Source organism: Harpia harpyja, chromosome 19 (genome assembly GCF_026419915.1).
Source record: "Harpia harpyja isolate bHarHar1 chromosome 19, bHarHar1 primary haplotype, whole genome shotgun sequence".
In the NCBI taxonomy this organism is placed as follows: Eukaryota; Metazoa; Chordata; class Aves; order Accipitriformes; family Accipitridae; genus Harpia; species Harpia harpyja.
Window position 1 is genome coordinate 18930161 of NC_068958.1, and position 21519 is coordinate 18951679.

General features: G+C 46.0%; 1 protein-coding gene and 1 long non-coding RNA gene across 9 annotated transcripts in view; one reads left to right on the top strand and one right to left on the bottom strand.

Annotated features, from left to right (window-relative positions):
* ANKS1A (ankyrin repeat and sterile alpha motif domain containing 1A) overlaps positions 1 to 21519 on the bottom strand; it is a 112006-nt gene that overhangs the window by 45841 nt on the left and 44646 nt on the right. For all 8 annotated transcript variants that reach the window (XM_052814299.1, XM_052814302.1, XM_052814298.1 and 5 more), the window contains 2 exons: positions 19533 to 19650; positions 11863 to 12434 (listed from right to left, as the gene is read on the bottom strand). In XM_052814299.1, coding sequence (XP_052670259.1) covers positions 11863 to 12434; positions 19533 to 19650 — 690 coding nt within the window. The remainder of the gene's footprint in view (positions 1 to 11862; positions 12435 to 19532; positions 19651 to 21519) is intronic.
* On the top strand, positions 12124 to 12639 carry LOC128154138 (uncharacterized). The gene is made up of 2 exons (XR_008239258.1): positions 12124 to 12224; positions 12332 to 12639. It is a non-coding gene; the product is annotated as an uncharacterized LOC128154138 (long non-coding RNA).

Here is a 21519-nt window from a genome sequence, read left to right on the forward strand (position 1 = left end):
CGTGCACACACAAACACACGCTCCTTTGCAGGGAGCTTATTTCTGAGAAGCCAAATGTTACCATTAAAATCCAGATACGCCTTGATATACAAAGGAGAGCCCCTTTGATGCTTTTATCCTGGGAAAACAGCTTTTGGAGTTAACTCAGGGGCACTGAAGAAAAACTCCAATGAAGCGTTTTCCCCTTAAATCACTGTAACAACTTCAGACTTGTTAAATCAGGTATGAACAGAACGAGACATAACAGGTCGCTTTATTCTACTGCTCTTCACAGGCTCCTCACTGGTGCATCAGCCCCTGATATCTGGGCAGCTTGAATAAGGAACTACATGTTGTCATCTAGAGATGATTTAGAGTTGAAGGTGTGTCTGTGCATGTGCACATACATACATGCACACACACGTAACTACAGCATGTTGCCTCTGGGACCAAACTAGCAGAAAATTACTTTTTTCTTCCTTGAGCTGCTTTCTGTGGTTCGGCAGTTCACCCAAAGGTGACAGCAGCATCCCCACCTCTGCAACAGGGGGACCGTCAGCTTGTGCCATCACCAAGAGCATTAGGGGACAGCATAACAGGGCTTCTCCTCAAAACCTCTCCTGTCTGGTGCTTCCTGGGCTTACCTTCCCTTATGATACAATTTCTGGTACCACGCACCACTGCTCATCTCTTTCTGAGCTCTGTACATCGCAAGGAAAAATCTGTGTGGGGTCAATGCCTTCTGCTTCCTCTGTGGCCCCTTCCCAAATTGGCAGCTTAAAAATCACCAGTCCAGAAGCCTGGTCACAAGGAAGATAAGCTATGGCATGCCTGCACATGCATCAAAGAAACAGAAACACTGAGCAATAAAGTTATTCAGATGAAAGTCTATAATTAAATAAAAACACAGAGAAACAAATGGCACACTATCTACCATATGTATGGTATTAGCACATTATAATGACAGCCTGCAGCATAAGCATAATTAAGAATATATCAGGATTCCCATTATAAATCCTTATTATTAAGGGGTTCATAACCTATTGTACAAACTCGCCTGGGGCTAGAGCTCGGCAGACAAGATAGCAGTTCCAGCAGCATATTTTATTCTTGAAAGCTACTTACAAAGTTGGCTTTAAAGGTTATCAGTATTTTAAATTTCTGCAATTCCAAGTAAGTGTCAAGGGTTAAGACTTCATTATTTCTAAGCTTCTACAACTGAGGGATGGGGCAGATCTGGTTTAAAAATTATAACCCCCCCCCCCCCCCAGACAAGCTGCTTCTACAGTTTAAAAACCCCTTTGAGTACAACAAACACCCCCAATGACAAAGTGATCAGCCTCATTACAGCCTAACGGGTTAGCTCTAAAAAACAGGGGAGAAAAATAAGGGTGCATTAGGTCAATGGACGATGCTGGGGAAGCACAGAACACCCTCATCTGATGCTTCCATTTCGTACCAATACCACAGCAACAAACCCCAAATACAGCAATGGGAAGATCAGCCATGAGCTGTACAGTTGCCTGAAAAAGATGATCCCTCCTGCACAAAAAGCCCGACGCCCAAGCTTCAATATCATGGTTGAAAGCTTGTGTCAGACAGTTACGAGGTGACTCTAGCTGAACATGAGATGCTGCTAGCTGTTTCCAGCTGTTTTATAGATTTTCTAGTAAACAAGAGCAAGTTATTTCAGGGTTGCTGGGAGGAAAAAGAAAGCAGAGCTATTTAATCAAGATGTAGGATTTTCGTTTTTTAATTGCTAAGTTATGAAATCATCTCTCAAGAGATGTGGTATACGGTCCGGAGGGGATGGAAGAGGTCAGCACAACCAAGTGACTCAAGTGACAGTTGCCCAATGGTGCCGAATGTGATGGGTTAACCCTGGCTGGACGCCAGGTGCCCACCAGAGCCGTTCTATCACTCCCCCTCCTTCTCAGCTGGACAGGGGAGAGAAAATATAACAAAGAGCTTGTGGGTCGAGATAAGGACAAGAGAGATCACTCACCAATTACCGTCACGGGCAAAACAGACTCAGTTTGGGGAAAATTAACTTGATTTATTACAAATCAACCGGAGTAGGGTAATGAGAAATAAAACCAAATCTCAGAACACCTTCCCTCCATCCCTCCCTTCTTCCCGGGCACAACTTCACTCCCGGATTCTCTACCAACCCCCCAGCGGCACAGGGGGATGGGGATGGGGTTTACGGTCAGTTCATCACACGTTATTTTCTGCTGCTTCATCCTCCTCAGGGGGAGGACTCATCACACTCTTCCCCTGCTCCAGCGTGGGGTCCCACCCACGGGAGACAGTCCTCCACGAACTTCTCCAACGTGGGTCCTTCCCACGGGCTGCAGTTCTTCACGAACTGCTCCAGCATGGGTCCTTTCCACGGTGTGCAGTCCTTCAGGCACAGACTGCTCCAGCGTGGGTCCCCCACGGGGTCACAAGTCCTGCCAGAAAACCTGCTCCGTGGGCTCCTCTCTCCACAGATCCTCAGGTCCTGCCAGGAGCCTGCTCCAGCACGGGGTTCCCACGGGGTCACAGCCTCCTTCGGGAACCCACCTGCTCCGACATGGGGTCCTCCACGGGCTGCAGGTGGATATCTGCTCCACCGTGGACCTCCATGGACTGCAGGGGGACAGCCTGCCTCACCATGGTCTTCACCACGGGCTGCAGGGGAATCTCTGCTCCGGCACCTGGCGCATCTCCTCCCCTCCTTCTTCACTGACCTTGGTGTCCGCAGGGTTGTTTCTCTTACATGTTCTCACTCCTCTCTCTGGCTGCCGAATACCGCCGTCCCAACTTTTTTTCCTTCTTAAAAATGTTATCACAGAGGCGTTACCACTATCGCTGATTGGCTCGGCCTTGGCCGGCGGCGGGTCCGTCTTAGAGCCAGCTGGTATGGGCTCTCTCGAACACAGGGGAAGCTTCCAGCAGCTTCTTACAGAAGCCACCCCTGTAACCCCCCCCGCTACCAAAACCTTGCCACACAAAACCAATACACGAATACCAACACCCTGCACAATAGTGACAGACTGAATAAAAAAACAACTTTAGCTAGCCTTTTTGAGCACCTCAGAATTAATACCCAATTTACGCCATGAGTCCTGTAAATGGCAATAATGCCACTTAGCTGATACTTCTACATTTTCCAGGCTTCTCAGTGCCGTGGTAATCGCACTGGCCCAACTCCTCCTGCTTCTGCTTCTCATTTCGAGTTTAGAAAACACATGATGAAAAGACACCTCAGACAGCTTTCTCCAGCAGCCACACCGAAATGAAGTCCACTACATTTGACATGCTGCTTCACATCTATTAGCTGCATCTCTAAGCACTTGCTGCTCTTCCAGCCCGCAGCCCAGTAAAGCGAAGCACAGCAAGCGCCCAGGGTCGCACACTGAACTCGCTGCAGCTTCCAAGCAGTTTGCAGATTCACAATAATTGAGGTTTGATGTGACAATAGCACAGATAACAATAGAGGGGCCAAAGCCAACAGAAAGGCAGGCATCTTTTCTAAAAGCCAACACGACACAGGCTCAAAATACCACTGTGATTAGGGTGCTCGCAGGCAGCGGGCAAGCCAAGAAGATGCTGCGTGCAGACGTTCATCTGGGAAACAATATAGCAGGTGCTGCTTTAACAAGCAGTTAGGTCCTGCCTGCTCCCCTGTTTGTCCTGCTGATGCAAGACACAAGTCATCTAAGGCATTTTCCCCAGAAAAATCTTTGGTTAATGGATACCTGATATTACTAACTGATACTGCATCCCTGAAGGTGGAAGCAAGGCTGCTCAGACCCAGCTGGCATACAGCCTCAGAACAGAGGGATGGCTGGATTGCAGCACCCACCAGGATCTCTGAAAGGGATGGAGTTGCAAATATTAAGAGCAGGAGAAGGATCCGGGACAATACCTGCTGGCTCCTTAGTGCAAGTGTAGTCCTGGGAAATATGGGTCTGGGCCATGAATCTCATTTCTAGATTGGTGACACATAAACCACTTCTGGTTTAGTTTATGATGCTTCAGCTTATGTTCTCAACATCACCATCCCATAGAGCAGAAGCCTCATATTTCATCGCTGAATATATTCTGTGTATATAAAGATACCAGCTTGTGTTATGAACTCAGCATAACAAATACCAAAGGCCTGGAAAATATAATGCTCAATTTATTAATTTAAACCTAAACTACAAAAGCCAGTTGTTTGAGGCACATTTCAACACTTGAACTTCAGAGTTCCCATGCTATATCCTCCTCCAACAGCATGTGCTTTCCACACACAACGCGAGGACTCACTAAATTGGTTATTTATTTCAAGACATTCTGCAACTGTCCATTAGTGATAAAGGCGCACATATTTTCTGTCTTAATATGGTCTCTGAGAAACTCATTTGGATTGGGATCAGGGACTGTTGCTTCATACCACTCTCCAGTCTGTGTTTTTGTACAAATCCCCAAATTACAAATCTGAACACATACCAAAAGGAAAGGACCTTACGATATAAATTTGTATTTCACAACTAGTGTGTGGTGGATCTGCAGTTTCAGAGCCCTCCAAATACCAATGTTTTTCGACAAACACCCAGTAAAATTCAACATTAACATGACAAGAAAGATGGCCAAAATGCGACAATGCATCTGCTCATAACAGTGAAATAGCTGGACGCTAGTTATTTTGAACTCACAATAAAAAAAGGCAAAACCCCCTTAAGAATATTTAATCAACTCACTGTCTTCAGAGCTACGTTTTCATACTCTCGCGTCCTAACGCTCAAAGCTGAAAATGATGTTAGGCTCTTGGTGCAAAGGTTGTCTCCAGCTTGCAGGATGCAATACAGCATGGTAAAGCCCACATGGAGACTTGAGATAGAGCTACAGAAACACTTTTTTAAAAATAAAAGCTTCTGAAGTGCTGGAAGATGCAACATAAAGTGGAAGTGAACATAATGAAACACTGAATTTAGCAAGGACACTGAGGCCGGACATTTCTGTTCCTGAAAAAGAGTCCTGAAAATGCTAACGATCACAAGATAGTTACATAACCAAAATATCTGTCAGAGCACGAATGATTTACATAGAAGAATCAAAAGCTTCTGATTCAGAAATACTGAGTTAATACACTTGAAAAGTTAGCAGAAACACATAGCAGCAGTGGACTGAAATTGTTACATTATTCTAGTGCACTGGATACACACAGGCTAATTTAGATCCATGTTCAGCCTGTAACTGGTGACCTATAAATAAGAGGAGAAAGAAGTCATTGTGCATTTAGATCTGTGTTGAGGGCATTTTCACAAATCCTTTTGAATGTGTGGATGGAAGGCTTCTTCCATGCACAGGGTAGCTGATAAGCTGCAATGTCTCACAGTATTTTGCAAACCTGCCTTAGGGTGAGCCACCCTGGATACCTATCTATTTCCAGATGAATTGATACAATTCAAAGAGCTGGCAAATATAATTCTTGTTATGTCTAAACCTTGCTGCTAAATATAGGAATAAAGTATGCTTGGTCTTTACGTTTGCCTTTCAGACCAGAACACCAACCAATTTTACCTATAAAACTGGTAAATTGTCTTCATTTGGCTTGGATTGGCTTAGTTCAGTACCGGCTTATAATTTTAACAGGCTGGCCATCTGCAATAGATACAAAGCAAACCTGTACCGTGGAAACACAATAGCTTTCACTTCAAAAAGTTAATCAGGAGGGAGGAAATCTCGCCATTGGGGGCAAAGGGAAAAGAGATTTGACATGAGGGATGATGTAAGAATTCCTGACCTTAGCACAGGAAAAACAAGAGGAAACATTGGGATCTGGAGATAATAGAATAATCAGCGCAATAATTAAGTTGATTAAGATCCTGATGGACATGCTTGTTGAGAATAGCAGGAATCAGAACAAAAATACTGACATTACTGCTCTTCCCCTAACCAAAAAACAAGTTATAAAACATTTCAAACAGGCAAAGGGAAAACTGGAATGAGAGCTTAGAAACGAGGACCAGCTCTAGGCAAGGGACATGGGCCGAAAAGCATGCCAAGCACACCTCGCTTTGAAAACAGGCTCTGCCTGGTCCCACAAGCCAAACCCAGGGCAAGTGAAGTGCTAAGATTTAAACACCTGAACCAAAAGAATAAATTAAACATTTTGGGAGGCATAGGCTGCTGGCAAGCAAGGAAGGAGCCTTGTGACCCACACAGCAGGGATGTCCTTGGACCATGCGAGCCAGAGATGTGATGGCCAGCCTGGATGCTGCAGGTGGTATGAATATGGAGAGGCTGAACATACTGTTTTCTCAACTGTGTTTCTCACTCGAAACACCAGTATTTTGATCTACAGCTTGGGCCATACAGGAGCTGTTACCCAGCAGGTAAGCTGCATCAGCTTGTCAGAACAAAAACCACTGAGCTTTTTTACAAGATGCAGTTTCACCAGGCACAAAAATAGCAGCTCTTCCCCTGAATAACAAGGGAAATATTTGCATTTTCTTTCAACACCAGCTCGCAGCTCTGAATTTCAACTTCTGGGTATCCTTTTAAGGCAGTGGCAGGTTTTGCATCAAGAGCCTTCCTGAAAGTTTCACATTTCAATGCAAATGTTCTTAATCCTCAACCGTAAGCCTGTAATTAAGGCACTAATTTCACTAGGTACTTAAGCACCCAAGCAGTCCTGACAAGGTTAATGGAGCTCAAGTATTTGAAGGCACCCCATAGCAGCCACAACCTCTAACAACTTGCTCCCCAGCTCTTCAAAACCCATGATGGAAAGCACAACAGCTGTGCCATTTTCTCCTGGCATCCATCCTTATGGGACATTAAGACCTCCCAAATGGGTCAGCAACAGGTGAAACACCACATCCACAGTTACTGCAAATGGGAAAGAATTCCTTCTGCTGCAATAGCGAAACATGGAGCACCACTGCAATTATTCATAGGAGATGATGGTTGTCCAGTGCCATAATTAGCTACAGAATATTCATTCATTCTTCAATGAATTCACTTGGGGGAAAAAAAACGCATCAAATTAGTGGACTGTGCATCTCCTTTTTTTCTAAAAAAAGCTAAAGTAAAATGCATTTTTTATTCAGTTCCCTAAGTTTCTTTTGAAGGAGGTTTAATCTCTTCCTAAAAGAGCTAAAGACAGAACACAAAGCAACTACCTCATTTTGTGAAATTGATGCTGGAACCTATGAGCCCAGCATTCATTACAAATTCAGCATCAGACCCACTTACTTCATAGCAGACAGCTGGAAGTGGAGGATTAAGGGATGTCAGGAGCCAGGTCTGAGGCTAATTCTCAGTAACCTGCTTCATTCTTTGCTCCTGAACACTTAATAGATCATTTTTCTTACCAACACCTACAACCCAGAAGAGCAGCTAACTCAAACAGCACCATGCCTCAACTCCACATGTCTCTGCTCAGAGTGTGGATGCAGATATGGGCTGGTGACATCAGACTGCACAGATGCTTCTCCTGGATCATACATGTATCAAGAAAAACCACACTGCAATCCTCAAAAAAAAAACAAACCAAAAAACCAAAAAACCCAACCCCACCCCAGGAGCAGGGTGACTTGGCTGTAAAGGCAGGAGCACAGGGTACAAAGCAGAAATGAACAACGGAGATAATTGCAGAAGCAGCAGCGCATCAGAAACCTTTTATAAAGGCACTGAACCTAAATTCCTGAAGCCAAGGTACTACCCAACACCTCTGCATTTTGCCGAAGCCAAATGTCTCCCCTCCTCTTTCTCCTCTACAAACAGAGCCCATTTATCTGCTATTTGCATTTAGGCATTTTCACTTCACCTTGCTTGGTCCTGTGAGAAGTGAGGCTGCACAGGACGTGACTTCCAAATACCTGTGCATCGCTTTTATCAACCTGACAGCATCTAAGGGACAGAAAGCATTTGTCACAGCCCGACTTCTTCTCAAGTTGGCGCAGTTTTTAGAGGCCTATTTTACAACATCCTCAAGCCCAGCCATCGTTCCTCTGCCACTTCCCCCAGGAGATTACATCCCCGCTAATTACTCTCACTGTCAGGAAGCTGCTTCACCAGCAGAGCTGCAGCAGCTCAGTGAGTGATTGTGATAAAGTTTTACTTCATCTTGGTCAGGCTCTCTTCTTTAGCACACACTGATCTATCAAATGGATAAAAGGACCTGGGGAAAAAAAAAAAACAAACCACAACAGAAGCTGGGGCAGGGGGAGAAGGAACGATTCAGCACCTCAACCTGGCTAAGAGTGATCAGATGGCAAGGGCTCAGAATAAAGCAAAGTTGTTGCACACCCCTTAGCCTTTGTTAAACAGCTTACTATTCATATTAGACACGTATATGTCACCTTTCATCCAAAGAGATCTGAAAGAGCTTATCAAGAGAGAAATCAGTTCAGCCCCTCCTGGATCACACCCTGCGGGTGGGAGGGTTTGCTGAGCAAACTCCAAGGGACGCCAGTACCACTTTGCACGATGCAAGGTTCGCCTGCCTATGGCAGGGCTCGTGCATGAACACGGGCAGATGTGCAGGGCTGGAGCTGCTCTGTGGAGGAGGAAGGCAGAGCAGATGCGAGTTAATCCGCCCCGGAAAGAGGGCTGGCAGCCGAGACAGGCGCTGAGAGCCCCCCTCCTCCTTCAGGAGCGCAAGCAGTTTATTCTTCCATATGAAATTGATAGTGAGCTGCGACTGCCACGTGCTCATCTCCAATCTGCTAAATATTTATGAGCCGATTATGAAAAACAAATTTATCACTTTAGCCCTCAGCCAAGTTTGGAAGGATTCTAATATTTATGCTGACCAGGAACTCTACCCTCTTGCACGCTTCCTCTCCCCAGCTTTCTTCCCACTCAAGCAGAGGATCGAACATTTTCGCTCCTCACCCTTCTCCCTGGGCAATACATTGCTGTTTGCTTTAAGAATTTCTCTGGCTTGCTTGCAAGGAGTTTATATCCAACAGCAGCTGAGGGGGACATCACGCGTGCATTCACGCTCCCATGAAAGAGCCGGTGGGTCGGGAGGCAGACGGGACACAAGCTGAACAAACTCCTTTGCAGCACAGAGCACAAAGCAACACTGTCGGCATCTGTTATTCGGGCCAGGTCCTTGGAGCAGGGGAGCTGCAACTGGGAACAAGGACGAGCTTTGCCAAGTGAATCATTTCTTCCCCATCCCACCCTTTTGGCAAAGCCGGCACCACCTTCCACTTCCAACAAAGGGCATTGGCAGCGCTTGGCTGGGGAAGGGACGTGACCCTTCGCCTCCAAGCAGCGGATTTTCCTGCTGTCCCCAGTCAGCGAGACGGGCTGAGCACAGTCACCCATGGCCCAGCGCGATGCTAGCTCAGCCTCTGCCACGGATCCCATCTGTCCACAGACATAAACAGGTCCCTCCCCAAGACCCCGGCACCCTGAACAGACACACCTACTGCTGGCAAGGCCACTGGGCAAAATCCTCAGCTTGTTTGCTACAGCTGCGTGTTGCATAGAGCTGCACATGGATCACTTTCCTCCTCAGTTGCCTGCATAAAGACTATTAAAATTAAGAGAATAATGCATATAAATCTGCCATTGTTTCCCCTCAACACAGAGGAAGAGCCAAATCATTGCTAACAGGGGCAGCTCAATAAGGTTTTATATTAGCCTGGTAAATTCAGAGGCAGCAAGTTGCATCTAATTCAGAGCAGCTGCATTATCCCATTCAGGAACTAATTAAACCTCCAACAACAGCACTACATTTATGTTTAAATCTCATTGTTGCCGTTATGACCAGCTAGATCAGCCCCTTTCTGCACATAAAAATCACTGCAAAAAAAACCCAAACCTTCCCCACAGATGCATCTTTACTATTTCTTAACAATCGTAGGAGTCTGCTTCAGGATATTTTATAGCAAGAACCAGCCTGACCATATAAACTACTGACTGTCAGCAACTCCATTTTATGCTGCTTCTATAGAAAATTGCTCTACCCTGTGAACTGTGCCCCTCCTGCCGACAGCATCAAAGAGTGCAACTGTTGCACCAGGAGTCAGAATGAGACCCCACATGCCTCTCTATACAGTCTCTGGAAATTAAAGAGCAATTCAAGCTAAAGGCAGTGAATCACCAGCTGCTGGCTTGTCCCCCTTCTTATGAGAACATTTCAGTGGGAACAAAAACATTCTGCAAAAGGAGGCTATCGCCATCTCACAGATGGGGAAACTGAGGCAGAGAGGAGAAACCTTTGCCTAGAATCATTCAAGCTGGTCCGTGACAGCCATGAGACCCCAAGGCAAATCAGTGCTCTAGCCACAGGATGCTACTGCCAGATTAAAGCAATTCAAAAAACCAAAATGTTTAAATTACACCAGAAACCAGGAAGACAAATAAAACCATCCGGTTTTGGTAGTACAAATTTTTTTAAGTTAGACCTGCCCCATTGTAGACAGATGTGAATTTTTCACATTCTTTTTCTGATTTCCTCACCTAAACATAACGGGAAGGAAAAGCAGATTTTCCTCTTGTGGCTTGTTAGGCTGACACTGGGTGGAAACAATGCTTTTTGTTTACAAGCAGGGAAGCCGATCTGTGGGTTCATTTCTCTGAGCAGAGGAAGCACAGGCACACTAACACTTGACCTCTGCTACTAGTAAAGTTGTGCAGCACTGTAAAGCCAGAGGCTTCTTCTCCCTTTCAACATTTGCTATGGACAGTTCGGTTAGGCATGAAAAGCACAGTGAAAATTATCCACTCCTTTCAAATAAGCCTTCTGCTGGAGAATCTTTCACTAACAGCCATGGTACAACTGACCCAGGTAATTAACAGCAAAGCCTCTACAACCGAAACAGCTACAGAGGGAAAATAGATGTATTTGGCAATCCTGAAACACTGCAGGGAGTGAGAGGGAGTGAGAATATGAACTGAAGGATGGACTCGTACTGAGGAGGGACTCCCAGTTTGCTTTTAGCATCTTTGAATACCTCCCTCTTCCACAAAAGATGATTTTATCTCTGAGTCAGGATCAGAGAGGCAGCTGAGCATCAGTCAGTGCACGGAGCACAGGTGAGCAGGGGCACAAGTGTCCCACGAGTTTACACACCCAGCACACACAGCTCCACACCCCCAGCACCATGCCAGGGGTTTTATTTCCTTTCAGTGTACAAAGAGTAGTTCATCTGAGCTTATCTATTCTGCAGTGCTGCTGCTCTACCAGCAGAGAATCATCTCCAAAGAATGTTTCAGTAATGCTGCGGTGCTGAATTTCAGAGGGACACTTAATCTCGCCTGAGTGGTTCACTAGGGCCAACTTTCTGAGCATGAAATATTTAACTATCCATGGGCCTCCTGTACTACAATAAAGTAACTTCTAACAAGCCTCTGAAATAAATATGTGAAGAGGAAAGCGGGAGCTATTAAATACACGCAGCACAGTCAAATTACTCTCTTCCTTCCATCCCCATGAACCCAGGACACTGCTTACCCCCCCAGCAGCAGGGACCCAGAAACAAAACATGTCCTCCAGATGCGGGGAGAGTCCACAGGGGAAGAATTGGAAAGAGGAGGTCAACGTAAAGATTTGTGAGGAGCACTGTTATCAACTCTCCCTCATTCTGGGGATGTAAAAACTTCTGTCTTGCCTAAATGAAATCGAGCCCTGTATTTGAGCAACTTAAACTTTGACAAGCCCCTCACTTCTTGCAATTCTGCTTCTCTCCCACACCAGTTAAGCCTATCTTTTGGCATTTTAACACCTTAAAGACTTACACGTGAGCATTTGCCTGTTAATGCAATGAAAGTTAGTAAAAGTAACGAAAACCACCCAGGACCCCCTCTGAAGGCCAGTGTGGTAGAGAGGAGCTCATGCTGTACAGATTCATTCCTGGCACGGAAACTCTTAAGCAAGGTCAGCCTTACCTCATCCCACTCCGAAGCAAAGGACGGGGACTTCTCCAGCCTCTTCTTCCCAGTGCTGCAGTTCGAGAGCGATTCACTCCGGCTCCCCATGGCATCGTCCTCTGTCGGAGAGCAGGTCAGAAGATCAGAGTCCGATTTAGACAAGCTGCGGCTGAGTTTGAGCTCGGCTTTGGGCTTGCTCCCCGGGTGGGCTCTGCCCACAGCTCTGTCCCCCTCTTCCTCAGCACCGCCGGGGTGCTGTAGCACGTGGGGCGTGACTACAGTTTCAGGATCCGCCCGGTTGACGTGTGTGTGCTGGACGGTTGCGTAGACCACTTTCTGGTTTTGGTCTGGAGAGCTGGTCCGTACTGATCCAGGGGCAGGTAAGTCAGCATCCTCCAGCTGCATAGCAGGTGGGTGGCTTGTAGCTTCCGTGCCTCCTTTCTCCGTGGAGGAAACGAGCCTGAAAGGGTCCTCACTTATCTCACAGATCGGGGAGGAACCATGGAGCAACCCTGAAAACTGCTCTGGAACCTGGATGTCCTGGCCGTCGGCAGAGTCCTGGCTGCGGCTGCCACTGCTCCTCCTGTGGTCTTCAAGGGGATGAAAATGGGAGGGGGGGGCAGGAAATTAAAAACATGGAAGCAGCAGCAAAATTCCAGCTCTCCCCCTGCCCTCCCTCAGCAAGGGAGGGAGAGATAAAGAGAGAACAGTTCAGTATTGTTCTGCATGCTCAACTTGTACCCAAAGTCATGGCATTTATGAAATTCCAAACACTGGCCTGATTTATGCAATCTGGCAGCTCTCCTTGTTGTTTTATTCCTGTTAACACTAACTATCAGGCCTTGCTATATAAGGCTAAGAGAAGTGCTAACTATACCCTGCAGAGAGAGCAAGTGAGGTAGGAGAAGCAGAGACACAGGCTCCTGGAACATCTGATACATTTCCATAAAGGCCAAAGTGTTATTTAGAGCAGCGCTCCCTGCTCTTGGCACGAGCTGCAGGGTGGGAAAACTTCTGGACTGTAATCAACCTGCGAGTTCCAAAATCCGTTCCCCAAAAAAACCACTGCTTTCCTCCCTAGTGGTTTCTGAGTTTAACCTCTCCTCCTTACTCAGGGGAGAGAAATAAACAGTTTATGCAATAAAAAACTTGATCAAAAAAGTCTCTCTCTTGCAAGTGAACCACTGAACACAGAATGGTCTGATCTACTAATGCAGCGAGCTGTGTGGAGTACCGGCTGTCCCAGAAATATGACACTGTTACTCAGCTACTCCTGCACCAACATGTTTAATATCAGGTACCAGGGACCTGCATAAATCATGAATAATTGACTGATCCCAATTGCCAAGCATGTCCACAGACATATATGTACTCACCTTGGCCACATCTGAATGCGCATTTGAACTGCAAAGCGAAACTTTGTAAAGCTAAGTAGTATAACTTTCGTTTACCAAGGATTCCTATACCTGCCCATAATTGCTTGCAAATTTTAACCACTTCCATTTAGTGCTGAAGAAACACTCTTCAGTCTGAGGTCCAAAAAATGACGCTGCAAAGGAACAATAAAGCAAAGCACCCCGATAACGTGGCTCTGAAATACGAGGAGGATGTTTAGATGTGAAGAGGAAATTGCTTGCTTTGCAAGACAGCAGCTCTCGGAAGCCAAGGCAAAGGAATCCTCATTTCGGTGAGGCAAAATACACTAATGAATTTTACTTATCTTTAATTAAAAGCAGGCTATTGGCAACAACAGTGAGATCAACTCCTTCCCCTCAAGCATCCTTTCCAGCACTAAGCTTGACCAGGTCATTTTCAAACACTAACACCCGTCTGGTTTTGTGGTCTGTCCTCACACCAGAAATGAGGCAGGAAAGGACTGAATTAGTCATTTGTCTTTGCAAGCCGCTTCAGATCCTGGGGTCTCACGCGCCCTGTGTTTGATGAGCGTAGCTAGTCCCTCTCACAGGCATTTGTTTACTCCACAGAAATGCTAAAAGCAGCTTGCTCAGTTGGCAGCTGAGTCAGGAACAGCAAAAGCCTGAACGGAGGTTAATTGCCAGGGCAGCGCGCCGGCGGATCTCGCTTCTCACTGGGATCAAGTGATGCAAGGGCTTATTTCATTCTGGATCCTGTGAGTTAAAGATTCCAGGACAATGAAGTAGTTGTTGATTATCTTGCACGGGCACATACACCACAAGTTCTGCAACTGAAGTTGCCAAGGGGGAGGCACATCCCCTGCGGGCAGGTGGTGTCACCAGCATCATTCCTAATGCTGGCCGGGGAGTGCCAACAGCAGCACCCCATCAGAAGATCTCCAGACCAGACTATGTTCAGTTACTTTGCATAAAGTTATGAAGCTGTAATGCTGGAGAAAAACCTTAGAAGAGATCAGCATGCTGTGTTCATAGGACAGACTAGTATTAATAAGAAAAAGCTACCGACCTGGTAAGAGGGACACAGCATTGATAGGACAGTCACATTAACCTGATGGGAAGGGAAAAACTTATGCAAAATCAACAGCCTTTCTTCTTAACCTCTGTCCTTCCTTGGAAATAATTTCTTCCATGCCCCAGCTTAACCTTTACTGACATTTCTGCTGAAGGCAGAGAGGCAGCTAGTGAAAGTTTATGCCACGTGCTGGAATACTTGAGTCCAGCCCGAACAAAGTGCTCCAAATCCAGCTCCAGAGACTCACAAAAGGGCTCCTGTTGAACAGAAACCACAGCCACCCATTCATCCTCGAGCCAATGAAGGACTTCAAAATACGAGGCAGCTGCCAGGGAAAGAAGGTACGAAGGAAGGGATGAAGCAAGGGCAACAGCACTTGCTCAGAAGATGCGAGGAACACCTTGAAGGAGACATTTCAGAGCATGTAACACAGGGCGTGTGCCGAAAGCCGCAGACAGAAGAACGAACATAGGCACGCAAGAGCAATCTCACTCCTTTTTATCAGAGGTGCACAAGGCAGGAACACAGAGAGTTCCGCAGGGAGTCAAGGTATCCTTTGGGGGTTTCAACTTAAAAGGTGCCTCAGGACGGCTAGCAGAGAGGCCAGAACAACCACTGGCCATCTCGGGAAGGTGTACCTTTTTGGGATAGGTTGCTGACATGATTCAGCTGATGTGCTGATCACTTTTCTCATGGCAAAAAGATGAACAGTACTCATTTTTCAAGGGTGTAGTGAATTTGGAGAAGGGGAAAATAGTATTTAAGTGCTAGAAAAAGAGATACCCCAGTTCTATCCATCTGCTGCACTTCAAGGGATTTGAAAGCATTCTCCTCAAGTTATACTTTTTAACTCAGAAAGGGAGTCATCCTTAAGACAGGCTCTTCTGTCCAACTCCCTTAGCTCATTTTACATCCAAGCACAGATATCTGACTGGTCCTGACTTCTTCAGCCAACGCCTGCTGCAGGTTTCACTGACGGGAGGAACTTCCAACACCTAATGGGAATGGGAACCCCTTTCTGGGTACAGACGGTCTGCTTCCCAGGGAGGATTCAATTAAGAGCTTCCCTGCCAGCAGCCTGATGATTCCAGATACGAAGCACTTCCCTAAACTCATAACACTAAGCTGCAACCGCCCTGCCTCGATCAAATTTCTTTCCCTATATATCATCAGCAGGATTTGTTTCATGCCCCTGGATTAGGAGAATGAAGCTGTTATTGCAGCTGCTTTTTGCTCAAGCTCCCTAACCTTAAAACTAGCAAGGGCATATGCTAGTCTCTAATTTTCATATAGAAAAGGCTCCCTATGCTACATCATGCCAAAGTTTGTCAAGTGAGGAGCATGCAAATCTACCTCCTGTGGCATAGAAGGCCAGAGAAGGAATCTGGCCTTTAGGGTGCTACTTTAGAGGTGCAAAAATACCTTCAACTGCAGTAAAACTGAAACAAAGGCTCATTTACACAGATGTGTACAATAGGTTCCTGCATTAGTCTCATCAAACTCAGTCATTTTGGGCAGAGTTTATCCTCCAAAAGCTACCTGAACTTTTGCTCTTTTGTACTCCCTCCCTATTCCCCTTTTAAGAAAGGGCAATAAAACACTGTTCTAGTTGCTTAGAGAGATCACTAATGTGACTCTGCACAGAAGCTTCTAAATACATCATGACAACAGAAATGGAGGCTTGGACCCAAGACATAGGAAAGGGGTCTGTCCTCTAGGCACGATAAAACCAAGTGAGGGCATGTAGGCTGTGGTCCTACACTATCATTCATCTCACGGCAAACCAACAGGTTTCTGTCCCTTCCAACCTTTGTTTGCAATAGCCATGTGTCCCCATAGATTCCCTATAGTGATACCCATCCTACCATTTCTGCAGTCATACTCTGGCTCTCTGAAAAGATATTTTCTTTAAATCTCTCTGCAGCATGTTTTGTCTTTTATCATTGGCTCATTTCAGATCTCTAGTTTAGAGCACCGTCATACATCTCGTTGAACCAGTATAACCATAAAGAAAACCTCTAGCAGGAGGTAGGGCAAAGTAGGGACTTCAATGATGTCCCTGCTCATTGCAGGGCGGTTGGACTAGATGACTTTTAAAAGGTCCCTTCCAACCCAAACCATTCTATGATTCAAGCTGGGCTCCCTATGGAAGCAGCACAGCAGAACCCCAACAAATATCAGTTTTTAATAACTATCAGAAGGAACCAAGTCAGTCCTACCTGCAGCTGGTTACTGCTGACAGCACTTGTGGATGACTCTCCTGAGAAGCAAGACAGACATCAAAACTCAGAAGTATTTTCTGCATTCATCCTCCACCAGGTCTCTCTGAACACAACAGGAGTTGAACAGTCTCCTCCCGGTCAGTCCACACACGGTTTGGCACTCTTGGCCTATTTACAAGTCCTGTTCAAGGTCTGAATGCCCTGACTTCATGCATGCGATTGCACGTAGTTTCCTTACCAAAGGGGATGGGAAAGCATTTGGCTCAAACAGCTTCTGATACTCTGCCCAAAACATTAGGCCAACTTTTCCTAGTGCTCCAGCATGTGACAGCAAAGTGCTGTAACATACACAAAAGGCAACCAAAGCCAGGCGGATAATACCACATTCATCTAGTCACTGGATACAAGACAACTTGCAGCAAGAGGAACAAAGGCGGCTATCAGATATGAAAGGCACCATTAAAAACAGCATGCCTGAAATCCAGCCTTTCTACTGCCCTGAAAGTCCTTCTCAAGAGCCTGCAAGAATCAAAGTCCTTCTCTTCTGACCAAAGGCTCCTCCAGAACTCATCAAGTTAACATCTAGAAGCGTACCTTCTCAGCTCAAGGTCCAAGCAGCAATTCAAAGCCATGCTTCAGCCTGGTCCTTGTCTTGGGATTGAGCTGCTGCCTTTGATGCTCCAGGACCCTTCTGATCCAGAGGCGGAAAAATTGTCCAACACCCCAATTAAGGCTTCAGTCCCTCACTCAGCCCTTGTTTAACTTTTTGCCAAAACAACTCTGCTACTCCCTAAATGCATCTTCTCCCCCTCCCATCAGGATATACCTCGCATTTCATACTTAGTACGTCTGCTTCCACATGCCCTTCTAGCATCTGACCCCAACTACTACAGAAGCCAGAAACATTTCCTATTGTTCCCAGTGAAATAAAGCAGATCTCAAAGCTGATCCACCCTTCCAGAGCAGTTATGCAACTCACGTGCAGAAAGAAGCAACCTGTAATGCTGTGACAGAAAGCAAGGACAAACAACACAAAACAGACAAATCGTGCTAAAGACAAAAGAGAAAAATAGTCAGCGCCTCATTTCTTACTGGGGTTGAGAAGCCTGAAGTCCCCAAGAGGACAAGCAGCAGGTGAAAGATGACATGGGGCCCTGTCAAAGCTCAGCTGCTCCTGCAGTGTAGGGAGAGCTGCCAGCTGGGGACACTGCCACACATGCAGTCGTGCCACAGGGATCACACTGAGATGTTTTGGAAAACAGCTGGTACCCTCTGGAGAAGGGGGGCAAACAATTGTGTCCCTTTCTCCAGGTCCACCACAAAGAGCAATGGGAGATGGCCCTGGCAAGGTTAAGAAATGCAAGAGATGAGAAATACATTGGCTGGGCCCCTTCCCCCTAGGAGCAGCTCTTCACCTCCACCAGATCGAAGCCTCCACTGCATTAGTCATAGTGCTAATTGCATTTAAAAGAGCAGACAAGCCCTGGAAGATGAGAAAACTCAACTGCAGCCTTGGATTTCTACCACTACAACAGTGGAAAAAGCCCTAGTTTGTTACAAACACAGTAACACTTTCCAGAGACTGCAAACCCTGAAGTCACAGATATTATCTTTCTAGCTGTTACATTAAAAGACAGGACTCTCTGCTCTGGATCCTTAATAGGCTAAAGATGCTTCCTGCAACCTCTCCATGAAATGGGGCTTAGACGGTCTGCAGTACTGACGTCTTCAGGCGTTCAGGGGAAGAGATTTGCATCAAGAACAAGCAGATGCATTACTTTGAGATTTTATTTTAATCCGACACATAATTATGACACACCTTCACTCGTATTAATCAAGCCTAGACACGGTAGCCAGAGAAAGAAGCAAAGCAGTCAGGAATAGCTTGCACTTGAATAACCAGCAATAGCTGCACACTGAAAAGATAGCCTGAAAGCTTCTGGTTCAATGGCTGTCACCCAAGGACTATTCCTGGCCGAGACCACAAAGCACCAACCTGAAAAGCATCCTAACTTTGCCTCCGGCAGCAAGTGGCTTTGGCAAATGCTGGTGGGAAAACAATGACCTCTTGTGCCACCCTATACAAGCTAGGAGTGCAGCAGGACTCAAGGCATGAAAGCTATCATGCTGCAAGAAGGAAAAAAAAAAAAAAAAAAGCTGCAGGTCTTACAGGGCAGTCAATGAGGCATCACATGAAGTCCTCATTATCCTCTGTTCATCCTCAAAGTGAGATGGTTTCCAGGTTTAGAGTCCAAACTAAATCCTTCTAAATTCCTGCTCAGGACTTTTGAATAAAGCAAGAGATGTTTTTCCTCTAAACAGATCTTTTGTTGTTGTTGTTGAAGGAAAGCCAAAAAGCCCAGCAATAGCCAAACACAAGAGACAAGGTGTTCCCAGATCCTTTGTAAAGCACAAAAGTCCCTCTGGGAGAAGAGGGACTAGTTCGATACTTAACCTGGCTATATAGTGGATTTTCAGTCAGTTCTAGAAAGGGACTTGCTCTACACATTTGTTTTCCTCCTTTGTTAGTTTACATCTCGAATTAACTTTAATACACAGCGGGATGTTGATTTTAAGACCAGGATAGCAGGGCCAATCATCTGCTGATATAAACATGCAACGCCAGCAGGTCTTCAAATTCAGCTGGATGGTGAATACGGCTCATTTAAATGCTTGCATTGGTTCATCTCACTTGTAACAACATGGCACAGCCTTCCACCCCTCTGCATTTACTTGACTGTGCACAAGATTTGCTTATTTTCTAAGGTAACAGAGTAGGTCCTCGCAATCTCTTAGTTCTCAAAATAGCAGAGTTGCCCTTCCTCCACATACATTTTGCACAGGAATGTTTAGATATCTCCTTTATAAAACTGAAGATTACCAGGAAACAAAACAATTGCCATCCAGACCCCAGCTGCCCCACCCAACAAAGTTTAATTGTTCCAATTACTCTCTGCCCTCTATATTTTCCTTAAATGCATCTAAGCAAACAGCTCTGCTTTTTGGATGGTCACTTACCTTTTGTTTTCCTATCCACGGCAACTGGCTTTTTAGTTTCTGCTGTAAGCAACAGCTCGTAAGGGTGTTCCTCTTCCTCCGCTCCACTTCCCCTGCTTTTTCCTCGTGCAACAGAGGCCTAATGAAAAACAGCATAATGCAGTGCTCCACAAAGCAATGCTATTTATCCCAGCAATAAGGCACAAGACCTCTTTATGCCATGGTTTAAGCAAGGAATTGGCAGAGGCAACACCTTCACCGTGGAGTACGATCCAAACCGTAATATTCCCTTCCCCCCCCACCTCAAAAAACCCACCCAAACCCCCTTTATTTTCTAGTATTTAAGGTTGCTGACGGCTTTCTAGCACTGACCAACTGATTCACTGCACAAGGTCTGCAGACAGCCTGGAGGGGGGAAAAGAGCTGAGACCGTTATTCCTGTTCATCCCAACTCAGACTTACTGTTGCTATTGGAATTTGCATCGTCATTCACTATTTAGTTGCTGGCCCTATTAGGACATGGCTAAAAAAAAAAAAAAGCCCAAATCCCTGCCACCTTCTCAGAAGTCTCAGATCTAGCATTTCTAACCTCAGGATGCACAGCTTATTTAGGACTAAAGAGCCCTCAGGCAACACTGTATAAACTCAGTTTAACCTCAGGATGTGCAGCAGCGATTGTGCTCATTTAAATCCCAAAAAGCCTCTGATCAGAGCTTGTTTGTAATATTGGCAGACCCTCCAGCAAGCTGCTCTGGAAAGCCACCATCCATGTGCAGGGATGGGGTCTCGATGCAGGATCCAATGAGTCTTGCTGCAGACTTGCACATGTTGGTCTACCTCAACGCCAAGGATGACAGGCATTCAACACCCTTAGAGAGCCACGTGTGCCATCCCAGTGCTAATGGGGCTAAACTGGGCTTCAAGGCACCCCGCCTGCATGGTCAGCTGCCTTTCAGCACCATCTCCTGGCCAGACCCTGGCTGGTTGATGCAACCCTACCCCAGGAGCCATGTGTGCCTACTGCAACCCAGCCAACCGCGCTGGGGTCAAACCCAAGCCAGAAAACAAGTGATCCCTACCTGCTGCCAAGACAGGGAAGAACAGGTCTGAACAAAACATCCCCCCAAGGAGGGCTCTCATACTGCTCACAGACTCCTGGAACTGCTGCTGTCTAGACAGCAGACTAAGCACCACCTTGAATTTCTTTCCCAAACTGAAAGCATCAGAGTTGCTTCAAGGGCAAATAGGTACCTACCCGACTGCAATCTAGCCAGGACCTCTGGAAGCTTAGGGAGTCTTGGAAAGACACCCAGGAGTCAGCAGCACAGACAGGACTCCTACATCCGTGTACTGTTTCTGCATAAGCCCAGCTGGCTTTTAAATCAACTTTCTCAATGGGAGGAAACGGGCCATGTCCAGCAAAGAAAGTATTTATTCTACCTGCTTCAAGCATGAGCTGTCAGGCAGACCTGCTCCTTTTCAGGTGAAGGAGCTCATAATGAACAAATTAAGGAAAAAAACCTCTGACCAGATGGTGGCACAAAAACATCAGACCATAACAGTAGGTAACAGGCTTTCGCCAGAGATCTTGGAAAAATACCGCGCAGCAGCAGCCTGTCATAACAGTTGTAGCCTGGACATCAAGCCAGGCTTTAGTATACTCCTAAGACTCCTGCAGATGATGATTATTGTGCTGTCCTCTTTCAAACGCACTGAACACATTCGAAGGCAGTAGCTCCCTAGCAGCACACAATTCCTAGCTTTTGCTTTGTAAACTTTTGGGCATGCATTTATAGGCCTGGTTACACTTTATGTTCCCTGTCTCTCATCCTTCCAAGCTTTAAATAGAGTTTCAGGTTCAAGTTCACTCAAAATGAAGACCACTGTTTGCTGGAGAACCATGCTTGCTCTGTAGGCTCTGCAACCAGGAATAACAAAATCAAACAAAACTTTCTTCCAATTCATCTTTCATTTATTTATACATGTTGCTTAGCATGTATAAATATTC